At 35.6% G+C, this 27,878-nt stretch overlaps 1 protein-coding gene across 1 annotated transcript; it reads right to left on the reverse strand.

Annotated features, from left to right (window-relative positions):
* Window positions 1–239: 239 nt before the first annotated feature.
* exoc3l4 (exocyst complex component 3-like 4) lies at window positions 240–26,922 on the reverse strand. The gene is made up of 14 exons (XM_073835167.1): window positions 26,651–26,922; window positions 20,557–20,843; window positions 20,161–20,241; window positions 19,316–19,528; window positions 15,881–16,499; window positions 12,009–12,126; window positions 11,774–11,899; window positions 10,755–10,855; window positions 6,256–6,354; window positions 4,958–5,081; window positions 2,118–2,240; window positions 1,183–1,335; window positions 982–1,100; window positions 240–905 (listed from the first exon to the last, which is right to left on the reverse strand). Exons 2-14 carry the CDS (start codon window positions 20,822–20,824, stop codon window positions 689–691), a joined length of 2,361 nt encoding a protein of 786 aa, XP_073691268.1. The 5' UTR covers window positions 20,825–20,843; window positions 26,651–26,922; the 3' UTR covers window positions 240–688.
* Between the last annotated feature and the right edge of the window lie 956 nt (window positions 26,923–27,878).

The following is a 27,878-nucleotide window of genomic DNA, read 5'->3' on the forward strand; positions in this document are numbered from 1 at the left end:
ACCTGTATTTATTTCTTATATTTATATATGTATTTATTTATTTACTGAAATGGGGAGGTTTGGATGACATCCTAGATTCCACTGATAACAAGCAATTTTATGCTTTAACCGCTAGAGGGCCAAAAAAAAACAGTCCAAGTTTGGAATCAAGAAAAGTAAACCCAAATGATCGTTTTCAAATAACAATCGTTAAAAAATGGAGATTAGTGTTTAGGAAAAATACACAACTGATCAGTCAATTAGGATTATAATGCATATAATTATTTATTGGAAAGTGCACTGCTGTGTGTTGTTTATAGAGACATCTGGCCATGTTCTGACAAGGTTCTCAATATTTACAACTTATTTTTATTTCCGAGGACATTTAGAATGGCATCAGTTTAACATGACCTAAATGTGAGCTTCTAGTTGTTTGTAGACATTACTGAAACTGGCATGCATTTTTGCGAAAGCCTTTTGACTAGGATGTGGCATCAAGAAATATCACATTATCAAGGTGGTAATAATCAGTGGTATTTAATCATTATTTACTATTTAGTTATTATTAACAAATGGAATAAGTATGATCACAACAGACTTAAAACATATTTAAACCCCTCTTTGCCTTATCTATTTTCTTCAAAAAGGCAACAGAGGCAACTTTCAAACAGTGCAATGATTATTTCCACTTCAAATTAAATGAAGTGCATTAGTTGTCTGGTACAATGAAAGACAGACAGGAGAAGGGTGTAGCAGCCAGGCAGTCTGTGTTAACCACTGCTTGAATTTCACTAAAGAGAGCCTGGTTTTTATTCCCAGTATTCCCAGATTTCTGTTTCAGCTCTGCCAGTGCCTGTAATATAGTATGCTTTTCCCTGCCTCTTATAATTCCCCGGAAGTACAGCACAGCTGAGAGATGACTCTTGCTGAAATGGGTAAAATATTTGTTAAATTAAAGTAAAATGAACAGACATTATAAATCTTCAGCAAGTAATATCTCACCTGATGTCTGGATAGCTCTCAACTAATGGTTTTAGGTTGTTTTTTACTTCGCTTTTTTTGCACCCAATGATCCTGCTCAGCTGGTTCCCAACTGGATTAAGCCAATCTGAAGTGGAGTTCTACAGAAAATTATAAATTATATGGTTAGGATGTTCTGATGAAAAAGCACAGCTGTACAGAGTTGCATTTTAGGGACTGTACCATATCTTGAAAAATTTCCTTCAGTTCCTCCCACTGATTTGTGATCTTAGTGGCAGCTGTCTCATTCTTCCTGTTTTTGCATAAGTAGTTATTCTTCATCAGCTGAGATACATATTCCTTAACCACGAAAAAGTGAACTTCGTTCACAAAAGTCTAAAGAGACAGTGGAAATAGTGAAAGAAATATAGATACAGTAGAGAACATGAGCCACTCTCAAGCTGTAGCAGAGTGCTTTCATTAGTGTATATTAAAGGGGTCATTGGATGGTAATTTTTTACAAGTTGATATGATTCTTTAGGGTCTTAATGAGAAGTCTATAACATACTTTGTTTAAAATTTCTCAATGGTAGTGTAAAAAACACTCTTTTTACCTTTACAAAATCAGCCCTTTTTAGAGCGAGCTATTCTGTTGCATGTTCCTTTAAATGCTAATTAGCTCTGCTCGCCCTGCCCCTCTCTGCTGTGACTGCTAACTAGCACATTATTAAGAAAGGCCATTTGCAAAGATGCATAAAAAACCCTTATACTCTTATTCTGCTGTGGGTGAAGCTGCATCACGAATGATTGGCACGAACATAGACGCATATGTAGATCGGGATCGGCGCTTTCCTTTCAAAAACTAAAGTTACGTTAATCCTCTGCGTCTTCAGCGGCTCAGATGTCAGGAGTAAATGGCGACTGCTGTGTTCATTATTACATCGACAACAGAACACCTCAATCGCTCAATCTGAGACGCTCTTGTCTTCCCCTGCACCTGAGTCGACACTATGGTGATCGGAGTCAGACAGTTTCAGCTCGGTAAGGGCGGGTCTAAGGTAAGGATTTTGGATTTTCATCATTGTAGAATGGTTGTGTACACAAACTGCCAACACACATTAATGTTTAAACAACATGTAAAAGTGAGTTTTAATGAAACAAACTGGTTGCGCTCTCACCTGTTTATGTTTTGGGGTCATGTACTTGCTCTGGTCAGAAAGAGTCTTGGTTCTGATGATCAGCTGTGTAAAGTCTTCATCAATTGAAAACCATTTCCCTGTCATTTGTCTCCTGAGGAAGGGCTGCAAACAGAAGCTCTTCATTACTTAATATTTACTAATATTTTTAAATTCCAGTTGCATATTTACAGACGTACACCGATCAGGCATAACATTATGACCACTGACAGGTGAACTAAATAACACTGATTATCTCTTCACAACACCTATTAGTGGGTAGGATATATTAGGCAGCAAGTGAACATTTTGTCGCTCACCTAGGAAACACATGTACACCTTTTCATGGAAACAGTATTCCCTGGTGGCTATGGCCAATTTCAGCAGGATAATGCACCCTGCCACAAAGCAAAAATGGTTCAGGAATGGTTTGAGGAGCACGAGTTTAAGGTGTTGGCTTGGCCTCCAAATTCCTCACGTCTCACTCTAATTGAGCATCTGTGGGATTTGCTGAACAAACAAGCCCCCATCTCGCAAATTACAGTGTCAGATACCACAGCACACCTTTAGGAGTCCATGGCTCGATGGATCAGGGCTGTTTTGGCAGCAAAAGGGGGACCAACACAATATTAGGAAGATGGGCATAACGTTATGCCTGATTGGTGTATATAGTATTGCTTTGTATTAAAATAAATACTTCATAAACGTTGTTTGCATATTATCATCTGCATGACACTTAGGGTGTGTTCACACTTGTCAAGTTTGTTTCGATTAAAAGGAAACTAACCAAAAACAGGAAGTAATGACTAAATGCGATGCTGTGTGACATGATTTTACAAAGGGAATAAGCGGTGTATGTGTAAATGAGCAGAGGGCAAACGTGGAGCAACGAGCAGTAGGGTTGGGAATCGATTCCGAGGCACTGGGAATCAAGAGTCGATTCCAAAGTTTGGCCCCCTCATTCAGAGCCATTTTTAGTTAAACAAAACTAATATATGGGTGCCTCTCAAACAGAAGGCTGCATTCCACGAAGGCTGCATATCTCGGCTGCTAGTCATTAAACGTTGCTGAACGTCGATTCACGAAAATAAACTACATTACTATAAGCATTACTAACCTCGTCTGAGTTTAAGGATGCAGCCTTCCATCTGAAAAGCACCCATTAATTTGCCTCTTGTTCGCTAATACTTATTAGAAGTCTGATTTGTTTCCACGAAAAGGTTCATTTGGATAGATCATTTTAATGAACCAGTTAAAAAAAAACGTGATCTTATTTACATCTTAAATAAATGTTATTTTTAACTTTTCTATCAGCCAATGATAATTCTGAAAGAAAACGCAGAGAGCACAGATTAGTGGCTGAGAGCGCATCTGATTGACAGCTAAGCCACAAGCTATCAGTGTTGTTGTTAAAGTTCTGTTTATTTTGTTTAAGTGTATAGTTTTCTAATTTTGTACAAAATAAAGATAAACATAAAGTAAACAAAATCTAGCTGAACTGTGGACATGTATTTTAGACACTTCATGTCTTGTTTTATTAATGCAATAAATGCATGTCCACTGCTGAGCTGTGGGTTATGACTCATTTCATGGGCAAAGCAGACAAAATTACAATTTAAAATCAGTCAGAGCTACAGAGCTTTCTATGACCTTTACATTCTGCGGTCACTGCGAAATTAGCTTCCTCAAATCTAAAAAACAAGAATCGAAAATGAATCAAAAACAACAGTGAGGAGTCGATTCCACAACCAGGAATCGGAATCGATTCCAAGAATGTCATAATCGAACAGCTCTAAAGAGCAAGTAAAGTGCAAATGAGCAAATGAGCTTTGTGGTGAAAATAAAATAATATACACGCAACAATGAGCACGCTTAGTCCGTGCAGACAGCATTAGATGCATTTGACTTAAAGTGGCGCTGAAAGTACCCATTCACTAATCAGTCTGCTCCATGCCGCTTTAAGTCGAACGCACCTTTTCCTTTTGTTTGGAGTGTTTGGTGATTTCCATCACAAAATATTCATAATTCAATCCGACCAATCAGGTTGTGAACGTATCACTATGGCTTTAGGTTTGGTATCTTTAGGTTCGCTGTTAAAAATGCCAGTGTGAACGCTAAGCGGACCAAGACCAAATGTATCATTTTCCTTTTTGGTCCAGACCAAATGATCCAAACGAACCGAAATACAAGTGTGAACACATCCTTAGTGTGTCAGGATCCTGCCCTGAGAGTTTTGTTTGTCTTGTCTCTGTTCAATGTTTCTTTGTTTGTTTTGTGTCTGAATCTGGGATCTGTCTCTGTTTGCGTTGACCATGTGCTCCTCTTTTTCCGCATGTGTTCTGCTCCCTTTATATTTTACTCCTTACTCTCATGTTGTGCGTGTTCTTCTTGTGTCTTGTGTTTTACCGGATCTAGTTTTGAATTTATTCCCTTGATAGTTTGCTCCAGTCAAGTTTCAGTTTTGCCTGTTTTTATATTGTCTTATCTTTAGTCTTGTCTTGTGTTATATCTAGTGTTAGTTTCTGCCCTCCTCCCTGATCGCTGGCTTTCCTGATCTGGCAGCCCACTCTGGTGCTTCAGTTACATCTCCCTGTGCTAATCCTCTGGTTGCATGAGCCATTGTCTCACTGCTGTAGAGTCAGGAGCTGTTTCGTTCCAAACCAGCCTGTTCTCTTGTTGTGTGTCCTGTCCTATCGCTTGGATTGTGTTCCCACCTAACCTGTCTTGTTCTTTGTCTTCTGTTATTAATATATGTCCTGCCCATACTGCTTTTGTCTGCTGTGACTCTCAAACTACTGCCATTGTTTAACAATGAGAACCGTGTACATTTCAGAAGCTCACACCTTGACATCAGTTTTGAAGTTCTCCATCACAGCTTGACTCAATCTCGTGGTCAGTCCATCTATTTCTTTTTGAACCAGCTCCAGCGGAATCGGGCAGGTGTCCTTATAGTTCTCCATGTGCTCTCTGGAGAACAAAAATGAAATGTTATAGTATTATAGTACTGTGGTGTCAGCTGTTTAAAAGAGGAACATCTAAATAGATGTATAAAATGTGGGTTTTGTCTGTTCGCAGTTTGTATTTCACTTTTTATATCCACTTTATGTCTTGTTGTAAAATAAAAAGTAGAATAACAATATTTGTCTGCTTACATTTTGTTTAAACTTTATATCCAAAGGTGAATTCTACTAGAAAGGACTGTAGACTAACATGCTGTACTTGCTGTTTGTTGTAAGTAATCTTACATTGATTTTTATCTCTCAGAATAAAAAAAAAACTGAAATATTGTGAAATATGAATAGAATTCGAAATAACTGCTTTCTTTAATATAATTTAAAATGTAACTTACGCCTGTGATTCAAAGCTGAATTTTCATCATCATTACTTCAGTCTTCAGAGTCACATGATCCTTCAGAAATCATTCTAATACTGATTTGCTGCTCAATAAGCATTTCTTATTATTTCAGGAAACATTTCTTATTATTATCACTGTTGAAAACAGTTGTGCTGCATTTGTTTGGAAACTATGATCCTGAATACAAGTATTAATTCACATTAACATTAAATAAATATTTGGCAAATGGATAGGATTACAGCTAATAAGCTCAAGGGTTTCTGGTTTTCTAACAACAAAGCAGACAATAGGATGAATTTGTCATAATAAAACCGTAGCATCTGTAATGCAGTGCTTTCTGCTTTGCAATATTTAAGAAATAATCAATAATGCATTCATATGCATTCTGAAATCTTGTTTTCTTTTTTTTTTGTAGAACCCCCTCGTTTAGTTAGAATAGCCTAAGGGCTCAAGCACACATCCAATGGTTCCCATCGTTCAGGCATTCCCCGCTGCCAGGGACTTCCCCTGCCAACTGCATGACTGCTTTTTATGTAGCACAAATTCCTAGAAATCACGTGACTAATTGTAATGTTTGTTTGTTTTATTAATGGTATTTAAAATGACTTGCTCAAAAACAGCTGGTAACTAAACCAAGTGATTATGAGAAAATTTGAAGAATTGAAAATTGTTACATTTATACAAAAGTAAATGGTAACAAATAGATTTTCTCCCTCTATTAAAGACCTCCTGGCTTTGTAAACGCTGAAAATTACTTTTGGGTCGTGTGCTGTGTAAATGACTTACTTTAGAGCACTAAAGCTGTTGATGTAGCTGATGTAATACTCTGCCCAGGGAGAGGAATTAGACAGAGAACGGCTCCACTCAACAAATGCTGTCTCAAACCTACACAGAAAAAAAACGTTGGGTTATTTGTTTAACCCAATAGATGGGTTGCACATATTGGGTCACTATATGTTTGGTTATTTTCTAAAAAATTGGGTTATTTGTTTAACCCAATAGATGGGTTGCACATGTTGGGTCACTATCTTGGGTTATTTTCTATAATGTTGGGTTATTTGTTTAACCCAATAGATGGGTTGCACATGTTGGGTCACTATGTTGGGTTATTTTCTAAAAAATTGGGTTTTTTGTTTAACCCAATATGGGTTGCACATATTGGGTCACTATGTTGGGTTATTTTCTAAAACATTGGGTTATTTGTTTAACCCAATAGATGGGTTGCACATGTTGGGTCACTATGTTGGGTTATTTTCTAAAACGTTGGGTTATTTTTTTAACCCAATAGATGGGTTGCACATGTTGGGTCACTATGTTGGGTTATTTTCTAAAAAATTGTTTTTTTTGTTTAACCCAATAGATGGGTTGCACATATTGGGTCACTATGTTGGGTTATTTTCTAAAACATTGGGTCATTTGTTTGACCCAATAGATGGGTTGCACATATTGGGTCACTATGTTGGGTTATTTTCTAAAACGTTGGGTTATTTGTTTAACCCAATAGATGGGTTGCACATGTTGGGTCACTATGTTGGGTTATTTTCTAAAACGTTGGGTTATTTGTTTAACCCAATAGATGGGTTGCACATGTTGGGTCACTATGTTGGGTTATTTTCTAAAACGTTGGGTTATTTGTTTAACCCAATAGATGGGTTGCACATATTGGGTCACTATGTTGGGTTATTTTCTAAAACGTTGGATTATTTGTTTAACCCAATAGATGGGTTGCACATACTGGGCCACTATGTTGGGTTATTTTCTAAAACGTTGGGTTATTTGTTTAACCCAATAGATGGGTTGCACATATTGGGTCACTATGTTGGGTTATTTTCTAAAACGTTGGGTTATTTGTTTAACCCAATAGATGGGTTGCACATGTTGGGTCACTATGTTGGGTTATTTTCTAAAACGTTGGGTTATTTGTTTAACCCAATAGATGGGTTGCACATATTGGGTCACTATGTTGGGTTATTTTCTAAAACGTTGGGTTATTTGTTTAACCCAAAAGATGGGTTGCAAATATTGGGTCACTATGTTGGGTTATTTTTTAAACATCGTTGGGTTATTGTTAATAATAAACCAGCGTTGGGTTAAATTGGTTCCCGCGGCGACAATTCAAATTTTAAAGGACAAAAGTGACTGACAGACGACAGAAGAAGCTGCTGTTGCTGCATCAGTATGAGGTAAGGGTTTTGATAACTCTTGTAACATTATACTTATAAAAAGAAACAGGAAATGCAAAACTCGGTACTCCTCACAAGTTTGTAACATTTTCAACGGGGAGGCAATGGAACAGAAGACCTGACTACAAGCAGTGGACCTGTGTTTCAAACATTTCTACATGTATGACATCAACTACCCGAAGACATCTGCACCCATTTGCAGAACACAGTATTTCGACACAGTTTTAAAAACTCTTCATTAATTAAAAAAACAATTAATTGGGTTAAAATAACCCACAGATGGGAAGGTGCTATACCAACCCATAGTTGGGTTACTCGTTGAGTTATTTTTAACCCAACATTTTTTAGTGTGTACGAATAACCACAAAGAAATAAAACGGTCCCCCTTTACATTAAGTGGCATTAATTACTATGTACTTACATTTAAATGAATAATTTGATAAAATGCACTTATGTACATACATGTTTTTACATTGTACTTATATTTTTAAAAATACTTGCATGTAACTACATCTGTTAATAATTTCGGTAATTATATTTATAATTATACTGTTGACCCATCCCTTACATTTTAACCCACCCTTAAAACCTACCCATTTTTGATGATAAGTACAGTGAGGAAAAAAGGTATTTGATTCTCTGCTGATTTTGTACGTTTGCCCACTGACAAAGAAATGATCAGTCTATAATTTTAATGTTATTTATTTGAACAGTGAGAGACAGAATAACAACAAAAAAATCAATTCCTAAAAAGTTATAAATTGATTTGCATTTTAATGAGTGAAATAAGTATTTGACTTCTTAGCAAAACATGACTTGGTACTTGGTGGCAAAACCCTTGTTGGCAATCACAGATGTTTCTTGTAGTTCACCTCCTGGTTGGCACGCATCTCAGGAGAGATTTAGTCCCACTCCTCTTTGCAGATCCTCTCCAAGTCATTAAGGTATCGAGGCTGACGTTTGGCAACTCGAAACTTCAGCACCCTCCACAGATTGTCTATGAGATTAAGGTCTGGAGACTGGCTAGGCCACTCCAGGACCCTAAGGTGCTTCTTCTTGAGTCACTCCTTTGTTTCCTTGGCCATGTGTTTTGGGTCATTGTCATGCTGGAATCCACGATCCATTTTCAATGCCCTGGCTGGCTTTAATGTCCTGGCCCTGACGGTACATGGCCTTGTCCATCGTCCCTTTGATGCGGTGCAGTTGTACTGTCCCCTTAGCAGAAAAACACCCCCAAAGCATTATGTTTCCACTTCCATGGTGTTTTTGGGGTCATAGGCAGCATTCCTCCTTCTCCAAACACGGCGAGTTGATCCCAAGGGGCTCGATTTTGGTCTCATCTGACCACAACACTTTCACCCAGTTCTCCTCTGAATCATTCAGATGTTCATTGGCAAACTTCAGATGGGCCTGTACATGTGCTTTCTTGAGCAGTCCTTTATGGCGTAGTGTGTTACCAATTGTTTTCTTGGTGACTATGGTCCCAGCTACCTTGAAATCATCGACAAGATCCTCCCGTGTAGTTCTGGACTGATTCCTCACCGTTCTCATGATCATTGAAACTCCACTAGGTGAGATCTTGCATGGAGCCCCAGACCGAGGGAGATTGACAGTTATTTTGTGATTCTTCCATTTGCAAATAATCGCACAAACTGTTGTCACCTTCTCACCAAGCTGCTTGGCGATGGACTTGAAGTCCATTCCAGCCTTGTGTAGGTCTACAATCTTGTTCCTGACATCCTTGGACAGCTCTTTGGTTTTGGCCATGGTGGAGAGTTTGGAATCTGATTGATTTATTGCTTCTGTGAAGAGGTGTCTTTTACAGGTATCAAGCTGAGATTAGGAGCACTTCCTTTAAGAGAGTGCTCCAAATCTTAGCTCCTTACTTGTATTAAAAAAACCCTCTGAGCCAAAATCTTGCTGACTGATAGGGGATCAAATAGTTATTTCACTCATTAAAATGCAAATCTATTTTTAACTGTTTTGAAATGCAGTTTTCCTGGGGTTTTTATTCTCTCACTGTTAAAAAAAACCTACCAGTAAAATTATAAACTGATAATTTCTTTGTTAGTGGGTAAACATATAAAATCGACAGGGGATCAAATATTTTTCCCTCACTGTACATAGTAGTTAAGACCACCTAATATAATCTAGTACCAATAATAATAAAAAAAAAAAATAATAATAATTAAATTCTGCCAAAATTCTATGCAACTAATATATAAACTAAAAAATAAACTGATGACTTAATTTGTCAGATATTATTGAGGTGAAATAAAAATAGAAATGTGTTTCATGAGTTATGGATTTGATCAAGTCTATGGGAAACGTGTGTCATATAAATCCACCTTTTTCTTCAACGCGGAAGTAAGCCTATGGGTGAGAATCCAGATCATTATCCGCTATATGGAAATAACAAGAAAAATAACGATGTGTCGTGCAGTAAACAGTAAAACTGTTTACACTACAAACCAGTTTGTTCATGATTAAGATAATACATTAAAATAATAATTTGCAATATCAAGCAGCAAAATTTTTGTAAAGCTCAAAATTGCTGGACACGGATGAGACCAGAAGCTTGACCCTTATAAAGTTTACAAATGCGCCCACTCTTGCAGGAGATTGGCAGATTGGCAAAAAGAAACCTGGAAATGATATGCCAATCTTTCCCCCCCCCCCCCCCCCTTTTTTTTTTTTTTTTTTTTTACTTTTTTTCAAATTAGCACATAAAGATAACAGCTGTTAAGTGAAACAAACTTGAATAGTTGTCCTCTGAACATAAAATATAGACTACAGTAGCCTTTAGAGCTGTACATACTGTATACACAACTGACTTCCACACTGCAAAAAATGCTTTTCTTTTTTCCAGCCAAATATCTAAAAATTCTTAAATCAAGAAGGATTTTTTAGACGAGTAAAAATTATTGTCTTGTTTCAGAAAAAAAAACAAGTCAAAATTAAGTGGGGTTTTGCTTGAAACAAGGAAAATAATTTGCCAATTGGGTAAGAAAAATAATCTTGTTTTCTGTTTGAAATAAGATTTTTTTGCTTACACCATCTGCAGATTATTTTGCTTAAACATTATAGTTCTTGTTCACAAACCGTTTTGGAAAAGTCTTCAGTTCCTCCAAACAGGAACGCACAACCTTTTGCTCAAGGTTCACATCGATTCTTCTGGATCCTTGTACATGCCCTTTAATATGCTGGGAAAGAAAACAACATAATTTTTTTTTATTACAGTGTCCTCAAAAATATTTAGGCACTTAAACCACTTAGAAAAAAAAGAGAAAAAAATATATATATAATCATTTAAAACAAATATTAAAATTATTTACTTGAAAAGTGAAAAATAAATAAATAAATAAATAAATATATATATATATTTGTTTATTTTATTTTATTTTCTTAAATAAATGTCACAGTTTGAAATCTAATGCAGTACTGCTACATTACAGTGGCTTAATGCTGCCTCCATCAGAATTATCGTAAATATGAGTTTCCTAGTCGGAAATTAAACACAAACAGCTTCTCAAGTCACAATTGCTATCAGAATTATCATAAATATGAGTTTCCTAGTCGGAAATTAAACACAAACAGCATCTCAAGTCACATTTACAACCAGGAAACTTGGAGATAATTTTGATTCTATTTCCGAATTGGGGAAATCATAAACTTAAAGGAGAAGAAAGCCATTGCTTTAGTGACTGTTAAGTTTTATTAGATCTTCCTATAACATCTACATTGTTTTAAATTGCCATTACAATCATGCATATTTTGTATATAAATAATCATTTGATGCACATTCTATGCATTTTACTCAGAGAAAAAAAAACCTGGTTTCCTCCATGATTCCAATTCATTCTTACAACAAAGCACTTAAATATGACAAACTCATAAATAGGAAGTTTCAGATAGCAGGCTGCATAGATTTCTTAATAGGTTTTGTGGCCACTATAAGTTAATAGAAATGTCCTATACTGCCCTCTATTGGTAAACCAATGCCTTTGTGTTTGCAGCCTTGTAAATGGGAAATCAAAGGACTTTCCTTTAACACTCATTTGACTTGCATTTAAAACCAAAGAGAAGGTGAGCTAATTTTGAAAGTGAGTCTGCTGTCTTACTGTCCAGATGTCCATGTCAATGTGTGAGCTATAGATTCCCTCATCAATCTCTGGTTTTGTCTTTTCTTTCCACATTTCCTCATTCTCCAAGTCAATAATTCTATTGAGTGATGTTTTCATGTCAGCCTGTTGAGAGCAGAGATAACACTGGATTCAGAAACTCATTTGACATTATGCTGTCAGTACAATCTCGTTTCTAGCATTGACTCAGGTGACAAATACGTTTGTATGCTACCTGTAAGCGAGCACAGTATTTGTCTTTTATCTGATTAAGGAAATCTTTGTGCAGTGGCAGTGTTCTCTGTTCTTCCTTCAACTCAGGCTGCAGAGAGCTGCTTCCCATTATTTTCTCACTATGGAAAGATAAAGCAAATACAGGTCACAATCCTAACCTTTTAAAGTAGTAGCACAGTCACATTCACAATGAATCTCATCAACTGGATCATACATGAGTATCCATATAAGGTCGGAAGAAGACCTGATAAATCACGACGAGCTATTTATCACACTGAGGCAAAGCTGTGTTTGGGTCTTTTAAAAACACATTCGTGAGACCACTAGACCTTTCACGATTTGAGAAGTGGATGGTTGGAGCCTCTGATTGATGCAGTAGGTTGGCCTTTTGATTATGTGAATGAGTTATGTGAATCAAACGAAACTCCGGGTTTGCTGTCACTGACATAGAACACCAAAGGTTTGGCGTAGGAAAAAATGAGCAAAGACTCGTTAAATTGACCAAAATGACCAAAAAGGCATTTAGGATGTTACAAAAGTTTTCTATTTATATACATCAAATATTTCTGAACAAAAAAGTTTTCAACACTGATGATAATAATAAGCAATGCTTCTAGAGCAGCAAATCAGCATATTAAAATGATTTCTGATTAATCATGTGATACTGAAGACTAGGTGTTTGTGATTATGACAAAAAAAAGATATTTTAATATTTTCTGGAATTTTGTTAATAATGATTATTAAATGATATTTTGCAGGTACTTTGGCAGGTTTAGGACTCCCAAAGCTTTTGATATTCTTCATTTTCTGTGCGGTGATTTTGCAAGTGTTACAGAAATGAATTTTTCCTATAAATTTGATTTGATTTTTACTTTTTATGGGCATTTTTACCTTAAAAAAATTTTCTAACATAATTAAATGTATTCATCATCTTTTGTGTCAGATTCTTACATTTAATCAATAAATTCAAATAGTAAGACACTATAGGGCTGTTACCAATCAAATTAAATCAGTATTACCAAAATTTGTGTTTGCAATGCAGAGGTGGCACAGAATCTCCATCTGAAGTGGCATTTAGATGCATTCACACAGATTGTTTAATGCAGGACACGAATGCAGTTAACCTGCAGTTACAAATGCATGAATAATGTTTTTATGTTTTAGAAACAGAACGTCCAATAGTGAGAAATGGAAATATACTTTAAATATAAATCTAAAATCGCCAGTAGGTGGCTGCAAATCACTGCTTGAGTGAGTCATTGAGTCATTCATTCTACGGATTCGTTCAAATGGCTGATTGATTCAGTAACAAAACACTGTTGTGTGTTGCTCAGAAACGAAAAACACTTCTACTGTGGCTTTGTTTGGAACTATTTTCATTGACAAAAAAAGAGCAAATTAAAAAAAGCATTTAATTAATATTAACTTCTTGTTAATTAGACTGTTTTATAAAATCTATATCACATTTGTAATCGTACTAATATTTATACGATATATAGTGTTTTCACGACACGTCATCAGTAAACAATGCCACTGAACTGAACAAAACTCATTTCACTGATTATTGCTGCTGAAAATGGTCAATTATTGTCATGTTTCGAGCTGTACTCTTTGGTCGGACTGGGAAAAACATTTAGAGTACTATAGATCGTCAAAAGTGATTACAAATCAAGGAGAAGAGTGCAAAAAACTGTCTGGGGAGCAATAGGTGGTTGGGAGGTTTGTGGTTGGCCAAACTGAATCAGGATTTCCAGGGCAAGAATCTTGACAACATTCGTGTTAGTTCTTATCATTTCCAGTCAGGTAGGTGAAATATTAGAAATAGTATCTTAATACTGCTCGAATGTATCTTTACCACCTAATATCTTCAGTTTGTCTAAATATTGTGCCTTTTCCTGCTTACTAAGCCTTTCTCTATATGATTTAGCAGTTTCCACCACTGATCTATATAATGACTGGATCGCTCATTGTGTTCTAAACTGCCGTTAGGCAGCGAAGCCACCGGAAGTGTTCGATCCGCCATCTTACTTTCCTACCTGCAGAGAGCGCCATTGATTCGCATGCAAATCACTGACCTAAAATCACCCGATTTGAAGCGTATCATTCACACAGGAATAGTTTTTAAGGATATGTGTATGTAAATTAATTTTTACTTAAGATGTTTTCTGGAATGTTTATGGTCTTTTCGGGCTGGATAAGCGATATATTGAAATCGTTTAGGTGGGTGTGTCAGCTGCGCACTTGCAGAAACGGGAACTAATCCAACACAAAATATATTTCTTTATGTACCTAATTATGCAGGAAATAATAAACATAACCATATATCTGGTATTCGCATCTGAAATTGATTCGATTATACAATAAATAATACAATACAAGCTGTGTTACTTACTATATTGCTCGTTGTATTGAAATTCAAATCTTTGAAATAAAGCTTCATGTCTTTAAGTCCATACCATATGTAGTCAGCGGTATATTCTCTGAGTTAAGGTGTGTATATTTTTAATGTGCCCGAATGAGCAACATCTATCTAACAATCTAACAATATTACTGCATTTTTTAATCAAAAAATTGAGCCTTGGTGAATTTTATGATACTTTAATACTGTTTACCAACTTGAGCCTGTTTCCCATTGAAGGGTTACTCCACCCCAAATTGAAAATTTTGTCAATAATCACTTACCCCCATGTCGTTCCAAACTCGTAAAAGCTTCATTTATCTTCCGAACACACATTAAGATATTTTGGATGAAAACCAGGAGCTTTGTGGCCGTCCCATTGACTGCCAAGTAAATAGCACTGTCAAGGCCCAAAGTATGAAAGACTTCGTCAAAATAGTCCATCCGTCATCAGTGGATCAACCGTAATTTGACGAAGCTACGAGAATACTTTTTGTACGCAAAGAAAACAAAACAACAACTTTTTTCAACAATTCGGACAACAAACGGAGAGTATCCCCTGGACGCAAAAAGTGTAAATAAACGTAGAAAACATATCCGTGTGTTGCAGCTAACAGAGAACAGTGTACGGTTTGCGTCCAGGGGATACTGTTATATCTTTGAATACAAAAAGTATTCTCGTAGCTTCGTAAAATTATGGTTGAACCACTGATGGCAGATGGACTATTTTGATGATGTCTTTCATACTTTTCTGGGTCTTGAAAGTGCTATTTACTAAAAAAAAATACAAAGCTCTCGGTTTACACCCAAAATATCTTAAATTGTGTTCTTAAAGACGAACAAAGCTTTTAACGGGTTTGGAACAACATAGGGGAAAGTGATTAATGACAAAATTTTCTTTTTGGGATTGGAGTAACCCTTTAAGTTTTTATTATATGGAAACAAACAGCCAGTATATTCCTCAAAAATCAGCTTTTGTGTGTCACAAAAATATCGTTCATACAGGTTTGAATCAGCATGCTTGCTTCTTTAATATAAAAAGGCACGAAAATGATCCAGAAAAACTAAATGTGACCCTGACCACAAAACCAGTCATAAGGATACATTTTTTTTTAATTCAGATTTATAGGCTGAATAAATAAGCTTTCCATTGATGTATGGTTTGTTAGGACAGGAAAATACTTGGCCAAGATACAACTATTTAAAAATCTGGAATCTGAGGATGCAAAAAAATCTAAATATTGAGAAAATCACCTTTAAAGTTGTCCAAATGAAGTTCTTAGTAATGCATATTACTAATCACAAATTAAGTTTTGATATATTTGCGATAGGAAATTTACAAAATATCTTCATGATCTTTACTTAATATCCTATTTTCGGGCATAAAAATCTATAATTTTGACAATGTATTGTTGTGCTACTTAAGAGTGGTTTTGTGGTCCAGGGTCACAAATCTAAACTGAGGAAAACCTCACCTGGGGTAGCGATGAATAATGAACTCTAGAAGAGCGTAGTAGTCTTTCAGCTCTGTCACCTTTTCCAGAAGTCTCTTTATATGCTCTCCTACAGCCTCATGATAGCAGGACACATAGGTTTCAAACACATTCAAGTCTTCTGGATATGAGCTCAGAAGTTCAGTCTTCACCCTCTTCAAATCCTCCACCGCAGCTTTACCCAGAAGCCCCAGATGCACTGCCAGCCAGGAAGTGTTCTGCTCACGGCTGTCAAGAGAAACTTTTTTTAGTGTATCCCGAACCCCGTTTAGTACCGCATCCCTCCATGCTTCCCTCCATCCATGCATCGCTCCTGGTTCTCCCTGCCTCTTCTCTTCCTCCAGTATAATGTATGATACATACACCAGCAGCTCTTTATAGCTTGAGGGATTAGCACTGGAGTTGCGTACAATGGCAGACATTTTGTTTCTTAATGTGCCATAGAGTAGACTGAGATCTTTTTCTTTATTGACAAGTTCGATAGGATAGTCTTCTTGATCCAGAGCTTGACGATCCTTTTGAAGCTCCAGGCGCAGTGACAGTAGATTCACATAGGCTTCCTCTAAATGTTCCAAATCTATCAGTTTGTTAATCTCCATTACTGCAGAAAATAACAAAAAAGAGGTGAACAAAGAGCAAAATGTAAGTATACAGATGACTGCTTGAGTTACATCCTGATACTGGAACTGGAACACTCTTGCATCAACAACTATCATATTTCAATCAGGAATGTCAATCAGGTTAGATCTCAGCCTCATGAGCTCATGTTTTTCAAAAACATCATAAAATATGCTCTGTTTACCACTGATTAGCCATTGAAGTGTTTTTATGTGGTCTGGGTAATGTCAGTATGTGATGTTGACTGCAGGTTCTCTTCAAGACAGGTGTGCTAAAAAAGCAAGGAACAGAACATATATCTTTTATCTTTTATTTTTTTCAATGAACTAACCACGCGTGACCTTTCCAATGTGATTACATAATGCGTGAAGACGTGCATACGCAACGCAGAGCTAGTGCAAGACAAGCATTTGTGGTTAAAAACTATATAATTTTTTTTTTTTTAGAAAAATTATAGATGAGACCCTTATTCCTCAGCTGGGATCATGTGGAGCCCATTGAAGCTGCATTGAAACTGCAATTTGGACAACCTGTTGCCTTCCATTGAAGTCCTGTATATGGAGAAAAATCCTGAAATGTTTTCCTCAAAAACTCTAATTTTTTTGACTGAAGAAAGAAAGACATGAACATCTTGGATGACAAGAGGGTGAGAACACTATAAAAAATGCTGGGTTATTTTATTGGGTTATTTTTCATATGTTTTAAACAGGTGCTGGTTAGTCTGTAACTAATCTGCTGGGTCATTTTTATTTGGTTTTTAAATAATGGATTATTATTGTTTTCTATTCAACTGCTGGGGTGAGCCTGTCTCCGATGAAACAACCCAGGTGCTGAGACTTTTTGCATCCTCTACAGAGAGCCGTTCACAGCGCCAACGATTTGGTGCACTTCTTCAGCGAAATAAAGATTTGTATACATTTTGTTTAATTTATAAAGTCTTTACTGTGCTATAAATTATATTATTTTGCACAACGCAACATACAAGTCAGAATGTCAGCTGCGTCAGCAGCAGTCATTTTGCATGATGGAAACGCCTTTTGCCCTACATAACATTGATTTTATTCGCTATAATACTGAATTTAATTTAATTTGATGTGAAAATATGTTCTCTAATCTCAGTACTGTTTGTTTATGGGCAGGTTATGGAGTCAGTCATGGCAGCTTTCAGCTATGAGTGATACGAGGCGGTGGTCTGAGGTTTGTAGTTCCCCTGGCAAACAGCAGCCCATTACCGGCTTATATTTTGCCGACACACGGCACAGAAATTAGCACTAGAATGTTTGATTACACTTAAAAGAAAATGCTACTGTTAAATGTTACATTTTTTATTTAAAAAAATGCTTATTTAATGTATATAATATTGTAAACTATGCTATATTCGCCCAATTAAATTCAGTTTGTCTTATTTTTTTATCCATGTGTGTTCTTGCTTAATAATAAATGATCATCTATTGATTATTGCTGTTGCCTCTATAATTCTGTGTGATTTTTAATTTCCAGCCCATTTTAAACCAGCAATATAATACTTTTTAAACAATAGTTGAATTAAATAAAACAATCCAGCATGTTGGGTTAAAACATTTAACCCAACAAGCTGGCTCAAAGTAACCCAGCATGTGTTTTGTCCAATTTTTACTCTGCGCTGGGTTGCCAAATAACCCAAGTTGGGTTGTTTTTAACCCAGCATGTTTTTAGAGTGTAATTATATCAGGAAATTTTTATCTAACCCTTTAATATTTTTGAAACTGTGATACTTTCAAGGGTGAATAGAAAGTTACATTATAAATGTCACTTCTGAGCAATTTATTGCTGAATAAAAAGTATTAATTTCTTACTTAATCCAAACTTTTTGAATAGTAGTGTATGTGGATTGTTGTGCAGCATCACATATGGTTACACTCCATATAAAACCATTTTTTGCATGCCTTTCTATTATCAGTTCAGAGCAGATGCATCGCTTGAATTCACAGGAACCCAGACAAAATGATAAGATTGGTGGGTCCCAGCCCACATACCGTGTAAAGACCCTCATCGTAGGACGTCTAAGAGCAAAACTGATTTTTTTAAAGTGATATTTAGCAAACTAAACAAATTTAGTAAAGCAAATGGCCCAAAAGTTAATAGTGTAACAAAAATGTTAAAGGAGTAGTTAACTTTCAGAACAAAATTTACAGATAAGGTACTCACCCCCTTGTCATCCAAGATGTTCATGTCTTTCTTTCTGCAGTTGTAAAAAAATTGTGTGGTGCCCCCGAGTTTGAACTTCCAAAATGCAGCTTAAAATGGCTCTAAATGATCCCAACCGAGGATGAAGGGTCCTATCTAGCGAAACAATCAGTTATTTTCTAAAAACATTTACAACTTAAATACTTTTTAATCTCAAACAGACAAGACGAGCATTTGAGGTTAAAAAGAATATAAATTATACTTTCTTTTTAGAAAATAACCCATCGTTTTGCTAGATAAGACCCTTTTTTCCTCGGCTGTGATCGTTTAGAGCCCTTTGAAGCTGCATTTTGGAAGTTCAAACTCAGGGGCACCATAGAAGTCCATTATATGGAGAGAAATCCTGAAATGTTTTACTCCAAAAACATAATTTTCTTACGACTGAAGAAAGAAAGACATGAACATCTTGGATGACAAGGGGGTGAGTACATTATCTGTACATTTTTGCTCTGAAAGTGAACTACTCCTTTAACCAGTCTAAATATCTATTCATATCAATTTTTATCTGAAACCACACTGTTTAAAATTCCTTTGATAACGATCCAGAGATGGGACATGCACTCACACACTTACCTGACAAAGGCATATGGGGTATTTCTGGCAGAGTATATGTGTCTCTGAGCTCCAACACCGCGTCTACAACCTCTATCTGCTCTTCGGATAGAGTTATGGTCTCTGTGACAGGTTCTAGTGGTTCTTGTTTGTGTTTTTTAGTACCCAGACCCAAACTCTGCCTGAACGATGCCCCTCTCTTTGCCAATGTTTCTGTTATTTCAACTGCAGAATCTGAGAATAACACAAACAATTACTGGAGATTATGTTATTACATACAGTATAATATTAAATTAATCAAATGTTCTAAAAAAAATCAACATGACTATGTAAAATGAAAGCTAATTTTAATTTTCAGTAACTTAAACAGTGAGCTATTTCACCCTAAATTTGACCCTTAGTGAATGAACATTCATAGTTTAAAGGAAACATTTATCCAAATAATATAACATTTTAGTGTACACTAATGCAGTGAATTTGTTTAACCTTCATACACTTCAAAAATAAACCAGTGAGGGTGAGTAAATGATGACAGAACTATCCTTTTAATACACCTTAATAACACAATAAACAGGATATAAAGGTCAAGAAGACACATTCTTTGTTTATGTGACTGTTCTATTATTTTTAGAAACAAACATTTAATGTGTGTTGTTTTGTTTTTTTATACATATGCAAAAAGGTTAATCGAAATACAGGTGTTAATTATTAACTAAAGCTTAGTCTCCCAAAACATTTAAAACATTTCCGCAACAAACCGTTCTATATTGTTTGCAACAATTACTATCAACACTTCCTGTCATGAAAGCACATATCATATTTCACTTATCTAGAGGTGAATCTGGAGACATGCAAAGACCAGTCACCTGACATAGTTCTGGTTAGAGAAGGTTTTTCTGCCTTTGGATTCTGCAATGAAGATTGTGAAGGAGATCCTCTGCTCAAACCTGAAGAGAGAAACATACAAGGAGCTTCAGCTAATTAAAAGCCTTATAAAATATAACAGTTACACTTAATTTTAAAGTGTCCTTGTTACAGTGAAATTATACATTTAAGTACTGAGTAATATTGATTAGATACATATACTTACTATATGCTTAGGGTTAGGTTTAGGGTTACTTGCATGTAATTACGCATAATTAATTGTTATTGAAATAGCAAAATAGCAAAAAGCACTGTTTATACTCCTTTAGCTCTTAAACTACTGACCTTGTAAAGCTATTGCCACTTAAAAACAACACTTCTAGTGGTTATACACTTACTTGGAGAGTGCAGTGGTCGTAATGGAGAATTTGAGTTTTGGTCATCTGTGTTCTCTGACTTTTTGTTTTTCAATGCCATGGGGCTCTTTTTGCTGATCGCTTTCCAACTTCCTCTGAGCGACTTCCGAAGTCCAATACTCTTTTCTTTAACCGGACTTTCCATCTGTTTTTCATCATTGTTAACACCCTTGGTTGCATCCTCAGCCCATTCTGGTGGGTCATTAACCTCATTTTCACCATCTACTTCTTCTTTTGTAACTTCTGCCATTTGTTCAGCCGGATCAAACCTGTAGAAAATGCATCAAAAGCTTTAGGAAATGTTGAATTATTGTACTAAAACCACAACGCAAGGTTTGACCATGTTGATGACTAGACTCCAGTGTAAGAATGCAATTGTTGAATCTATCAGCAGGTTTTTTGTTTACTGACAACATGGCATTTTTTTCAAATGGGTGTAGAAGGCATACGTTGTCACAACGACAGAAAGACGTGAACTTATATTAACACACTAAACAGCCAAAAAACAACACTCAGTTCTACTACATAAGATAAATACCATGATACCATGTAAATTGTTAATGTGAGATCTAATTCAGATCACTTTAGTGCAAGACAGCCCAATTTCTTCAATTACAAACAAGAGTGATAAAAATTATAACTTTTGATTCTGCCTGAGAAAAATAACTGTGATTGTTTCAATTTAAAGTAAAGTAATTTCAATATACAACTCCTAAACTTAATAGATTAACCTCACATGACATCTTTTAAACGTTTTTCATCCACACTTTAACATTGGAAAATGTTAAATTTGCCTTACTGTGCATGTGTAAAATGTCACGTTTGCTCATGTTTGATCTTTTTAGGACTGTAATATGAAAAGTGTAAATATATTTTTAGCAACAGTGTGAAAGTCAATAGCACATAACAGGCACAATTACCAAATTCTGACCCCGACAGATAAGGAGAGGGGGTAATAATTTTCATAAATGATAAATAATAAACACATATGCATCACATGACTAAAAATGCCATCTCAGTGTGGCTCGAAGGCCAAAACGGAGAGAAAAAGATGTGTATTAGTGTGGACAAGGCCTAACGTTAAGACACTTTTGGAAATTTTACATTTACTTGCTCTTTTAATTAGGACCTAAATGCTATTTAAACAGGCATTACACCTTTTATAACAAGTTTAGGATGTCTCCCAACCTTAAAAGTAAAATTAAAGCATATTGGAAAGAAGAAAATTCAGTAATACTTTACAATAAGGTCTCATTTGTTAACATTATTTCTTGTATTAGCTGAATGAACAATGAACAATACATTTAATGTAGTATTTATTCATCTATGTTAATATTAGTTAATAAAAATACAGTCGTTCATTGTTAGTTCATGTTAACTCACAGTGTGTTAACTAATGTTAACAAGCACAACTTTTGATTTTAATAATGCGTTAGTAAATGCTGGAATTAACTAAGAATAACGGTAACACTTTAGAATAATGGGCCGTTGTTAACAAGTAACTATGCAGGAAGTAATAGGTAGTTCTACATTAACACTTAATTTAATACTATTAACTAATATAGAAGCAAGATTAACTAAGCAGTAGGTAAGTGATAATTTTGGACAAAGGTAGTCCTTTATTAGGTATTTGATAATTACTAAAGAAAAAATTGTCATTGAGAACTACTTGTGAACTGTGACCAATTCATAAAGAATAACTAATTAACTATCACAACAGTAAGATTTATAAAATCAACAATTAGGTTATTTGTGCAAACTAATTTATGAACACCACCACCATCACCGGCTGAAATTGTGACTCTTACCAAAATATGACTGGATGTGTTCTCTGTTCATTTCAAACAAACATATAATATAATTTCTTTAATTAGGATGTAATGCCATTAATGATTTGATGCTCATGATTGGATTATTTCACTATTATGAGCTGCATTTAGTTCAATGTTTTTTTTTAGTATTAGTATTAATAGTATTCTGGGGCAGGCTTCTCTTTAGTGTGATAGTAAATAATTATGTTCTTTTACTTCCGTAATGAAGACATTAACTGCATTTATTTTGTAAAGTACAAAAACATCTTTCAGAGTACAATGTCTGAATATCACTAGTGCTTCAGTGCAAGTTTATTGTTAATTGCTTGCAAAATCCATCTCAACCCCTCAATAATAACGCAAGTGTTACCTTGTCAGTCTGCATGAACTACTAGTGTGATCTGGCCCATTATTTTAAAGTGAAAAACATGTTAACCCCTCAATAATAACTCAAGTGTTACCTTGTAAGTCCCCATGAACTAGTAGTGTGATCTGGCCCATTATTTTAAAGTGAAAAACATGTTAACCCCTCAATAATAACTCAAGTGTTACATTGTCAGTCTGCATGAACTACTACTGTGATCTGGCCCATTATTTTAAAGTGAAAAACATGTTAATCCCTCAATAATAACTCAAGTGTTACCTTGCTTGTGGCTAGGTATATTTACTGTGCCAAATTTATTTTAAGAGTTTAATTTTACTTTAATTTTAAAATGTCCCCCAAACATAAACCTACCAATTTTATAGCAAATATGCAAATTTATCATTTCATTAATAAGCGATTTAGATAGCCCCCTTAACCTACCCCCAAACCTAAACCATTTTACAGCAAATATGCATTTTTCCATTATATTAATAAGTGATTTAAAATGTTATATATAAAACGTAACGTTAACTGACCAAAATATGCGGGAAAATTCTCATTTTGATAACAATATAGCATAAAAAAAAAGTATAGTCACTAATCACACTCCTTCCTCTAAACCTAACGTTAACCATAACTCTCTCTGTACAGTAATAAAGAAAAACATGAAAGATGGAAACGTGCAATCGCAATCATTTATTCATTGCAAAAATGTCAACAGCCGTACCAAAAAGTAATCCAAATGACTATGCGTTTGCAGCCGCAGTCGTCTCTGGCGGAATACAGACAGTAGGTTTCTTTGAGGTACAGAGCAGGATTTAGGTTGCTGATGGCTGAAAATATTATCCTGATCCTCTTCGTGATGGCGCCTGCGCATCGTTCAAACAAATCTCACCAGAAACACGGCATGTCGTAATCTGTAGCGAATGCTGGCAAGAGCCAATGAACGTTCGGTTTTCCTGCCGTAAAGCCTGTAGTTTCCTGGTGCGTTTGTATTTTGTTAAATGCACTCACTGCAGCGCGGGGGTTTATTGCTGTTGCTGCTGGAGTCGCTGCTCGGGATGGAGATATAACGATCGTCATATAAAGGCTTGAATTTGGGTCTGTTCCTCGCAATCGTATGAATTCTGAAGATCTGGATTACAGCGTACAAATAAAATTGTTTGATTTTATGATTATGATGCGTGTTCAGTGCATTTTATGGTTGTATTGTTAGTCACAGCATGTCGGAGAAAACGCCTTTTGTGTCCCACCACGGCAAACGAAGCTAATATTACATGAATGATTAAACGATTGCAGAAATGTCATTTATTTTAATGGTTTAAAGTGTAGTCTTGTTTAACATTTTGTAGACCTTAAAATGCTAAAAATACTAAGTATTTGTACGTTTAGATGCTGTAAATACGTCAGTATTGTATGTTTTAGTGTCTGGAAAAACGTAAGTAAATGTACGTTTTGTAGAACCACATTTTATGTAAATACATACGAATTATCATGAGATCACGTTGCATATAGACATGTTGATGAGGGGTTAACATGTTTTTCACTTTAAAATAATGGGCCAGGAGCCTCATTTATAAAGACTTGCGTAGAAACCATCCTTGATTTTATCTAAGAACTTTTCTGATTTGATCGTAAGAGCGATTCAGAGAAACGAACGTCCATGCGTACGCCAGTCATTCGGTTATAAATCACAAATGATTGTGGAATTGTGTGCAGCTGAATGTTCCGCCGTCGAAACGCCCCTGCTTAATTAATTAACATATAAAATGAGCTCATTCCTAAAGCAAAAACTCTGTGACAATGGCAAGTAAAAAGGAGCGCAAGAAATCAAATTATAGTGAGGCTGAACTATCTGCAATACCAGGCATTACCACAAGGAAACGGTCGTACGCCAAGCTGGAATCTGACGTGGAGATAAGTACTTTTCCACGTCAAAGACGTTTTTTATAAATCTGTACTTTGACGTGGATTTGATCGTACGAACACTCTAAGATCAAATCAGTGCGTAAGAAAGTTTTATAAATGAGGCCCCAGATCACACTAGTAGTTCATGTGGACTTACAAGGTAACACTTGAGTTATTATTGAGGGGTTAAGATGTTTTTCACTTTAAAATAATGGGCCAGATCACACTAGTAGTTCATGGGGACTTACAAGGTAACACTTGAGTTATTATTGAGGGGTTAACATGTTTTTCACTTTAAAATAATGGGCCAGATCACACTAGTAGTTCATGTGGACTTACAAGGTAACACTTGAGTTATTATTGAGGGGTTAACGTGTTTTTCACTTTAAAATAATGGGCCAGATCACACTAGTAGTTCATGTGGACTTACAAGGTAACACTTGAGTTATTATTGAGGGGTTAACATGTTTTTCACTTTAAAATAATGGGCCAGATCACAGTAGTAGTTCATGCGGACTGACAAGGTAACACTTGAGTTATTATTGAGGGGTTAAGATGGATTTTGCAAGTCATTTACAATAAACAGTTTTTATCATATTTTATATGACATACTGTACAGCCATGCATTTCTTTGAAGCACCATACTGATATTCTAACAGGCATTGTAATGTGGAAAATGTTGTGTTTGTGCTTAACAAAATAAATGCAGTTAATGTCTTCATTACGGAAGCAAAATAACATATTTACTATCACACTAAAGAGAAGCCTGCCCCAGAATACTTAAAAAAAAAAAAAAAAAAACAACAACACTGAACTAAATGCAGCTCACAATAGTGAAATAATCCAATCATGAGAATCCAATCATTGCTGGCATTACATCCTAATTAAATAAATGATATGTTTGTTTGAAATGAACAGAGAACACATCCATTCATATTTTGGTAAGAATCACAATTTCAACCAGTACTTCAACCGGTGATGGTGGTGGTTTCCATAAATTAGTTTGCACAAAGAACCTAATTGTTCATTTTATAACTGTTACTGTTGTGATAATTAATTAGTTATTCTTTATGAATTGGTCACAGTTCACAAGTAGTTCTCAATGACAATTTTTTCTTTAGTAATTATCAAATACCTAATAAGGGACTACCTTTGTCCAAAATTATCACTTACCTACTGCTTAGTTAATCTTGCTTCTATATTAGTTAATAGTATTAAATTAAGTGTTAATGTAGAACTACCTATTACTTCCTGCATAGTTACTTGTTAACAACGGCCCATTATTCTAAAGTGTTACCAGAATAACTAATGTTTACTAATGAAACTTACTTTAAAGTGTTACGGAAAATTCAAAGCTCTCTCATAACCAAACCTTAGATTTTTAACTGGTTAAGTCATTTTCTTGTCCTTGCTTATTTTTAAGGTTTATGTTTTACAAAATAGCCCTAATAATTAAAATGTCCACTCATCTTCATTTATAGATAAAGTAGCCTATTAAACTAACCATTACCGTTACATTAGCTTATTACACTGCACTACTGTATTGTACAATGCACTCCACTGCCATTTAAACACAGCATTTATTATTTTTCTAACTGCAGGGTAAATGTTACCAAATGTTTCTTGTACGAAAAGTTGACAGGTTGGAAGACGTCTCCGAGTTACGAAGGAAAATCTCTATTATAACACCGAAAACAAAACTAGTAGTGGCTTAACTATGCATTTTGAGGACGTTACCTCAAAGAAATTGTGTTAAAATGATTTCATTAATGTAATCTCCGTTTTAAAGCTTTCCTCAAACTCTCAAACTGAAATGTGGATTAGCACAGTCACCGAACCACTTCAGCCCCCGACTAAAGGTTGCGGAGTTGTTGTATTCTGAAGGTCACGTTTAAAGGTTAGTCAGTTAACGTTATTAAAACGTAGCTTAAATCTATGTTATAAATATATTTGTAAACAAAGCACGGTAAATCGAAGCCCGCCCCTTACTCACCTGAGATCCGAGTTCCTTGTCAAAGTCTGCCGCTGGCAATTATCTTTCACTTTTCACATTAAATCTCTTGTAAAACAAACAGCTGGCAAACGCGCTGCACCAACAGGTTCAACCGCAAAACCAAACTGACTAAATTCCCGTGAATACAGAGCTGCGAAAAACAACAATGCTTCTGGTATTCACCTTGAAACGTCACTGAAAAGGTGCATTGAGGGCGCGCTGCTACAGGAACTAGCTTCAGATGTTTAGTTTCAGATTCAGTTCAGTTCTCTTCTAGACAGAGAATCACTGTGTTCACTGACTTGCTTGAAAAAGAGTCAGTGCTCTTAAAATATGATTACACGTCACTTTCAGATTCCCAAAAATCTATGAAAATACAATTGCGTCTGCCTATGAGGAAAAAAAGTGGTTATGCAAAGCATCATGTGTTTCCTTTATGAGCAGAATAGGACTCACAAAACAGCAAATCCTGTGCCTTATTGTTTTTTACGGGGATTTTTTTATTGTTAAAATAATATTGTACTATGCATAAACTAATTAAGTGGCATCTAGTAAATTGTTAAAATAAATAACTAAATAAATGTCATAAACATAGTCCCCATGTAGGCTATCTGAAATCTGCATGACTATGTTTAGCACTTTCTGTTAATTTGTAACTGAATGTGTAAACATTTCTGCATCAATGGTAAGTTTACTGAAACAATAGCAGGATTAAAGCAAGGCAGGTTAGTATTGAGTTGAATGACAAATTGTGGATGGAACAAATTGAATGATAATTTAAGTCTTATCTCTTGAAAGTGCACACACACACCTACACACATGGAGGATCACTGGGAGAAGACACAGAGATGACTTGGAGTTGATATGGAAGATAAAGCATTGGATATCATTGTCAAATTGTAAATATCCAGGTGAGTTAGTCCATTGCTCTAGATGAGCCTGACAAGGACTCTGTTTGTGACATGGAGTAACATGTTTGACTTCTCTTGGCTGCATGTTTTTGTTTAGTCAGAGGCCTCTAAAGTACAGCAATTGTTGGAGGCTCGTGTTATTATCCCCTTATCAAATAACCTATTCTTCCATTGATACTTTGTTTTTCATACCTGTATGCCACATACGTGTCTTTTCAAGGATAGGTGAAAGTGAAAGTAATGTCCCTGGCTTAAATATATACAGCTGCTTCGAGAAGACGGGACATTCTCTGAAAAGGTTTGGTTGCAGGTAAGAG

This window comes from Garra rufa, chromosome 2 (assembly GCF_049309525.1).
Source record: "Garra rufa chromosome 2, GarRuf1.0, whole genome shotgun sequence".
Lineage (NCBI taxonomy): Eukaryota > Metazoa > Chordata > Actinopteri > Cypriniformes > Cyprinidae > Garra > Garra rufa.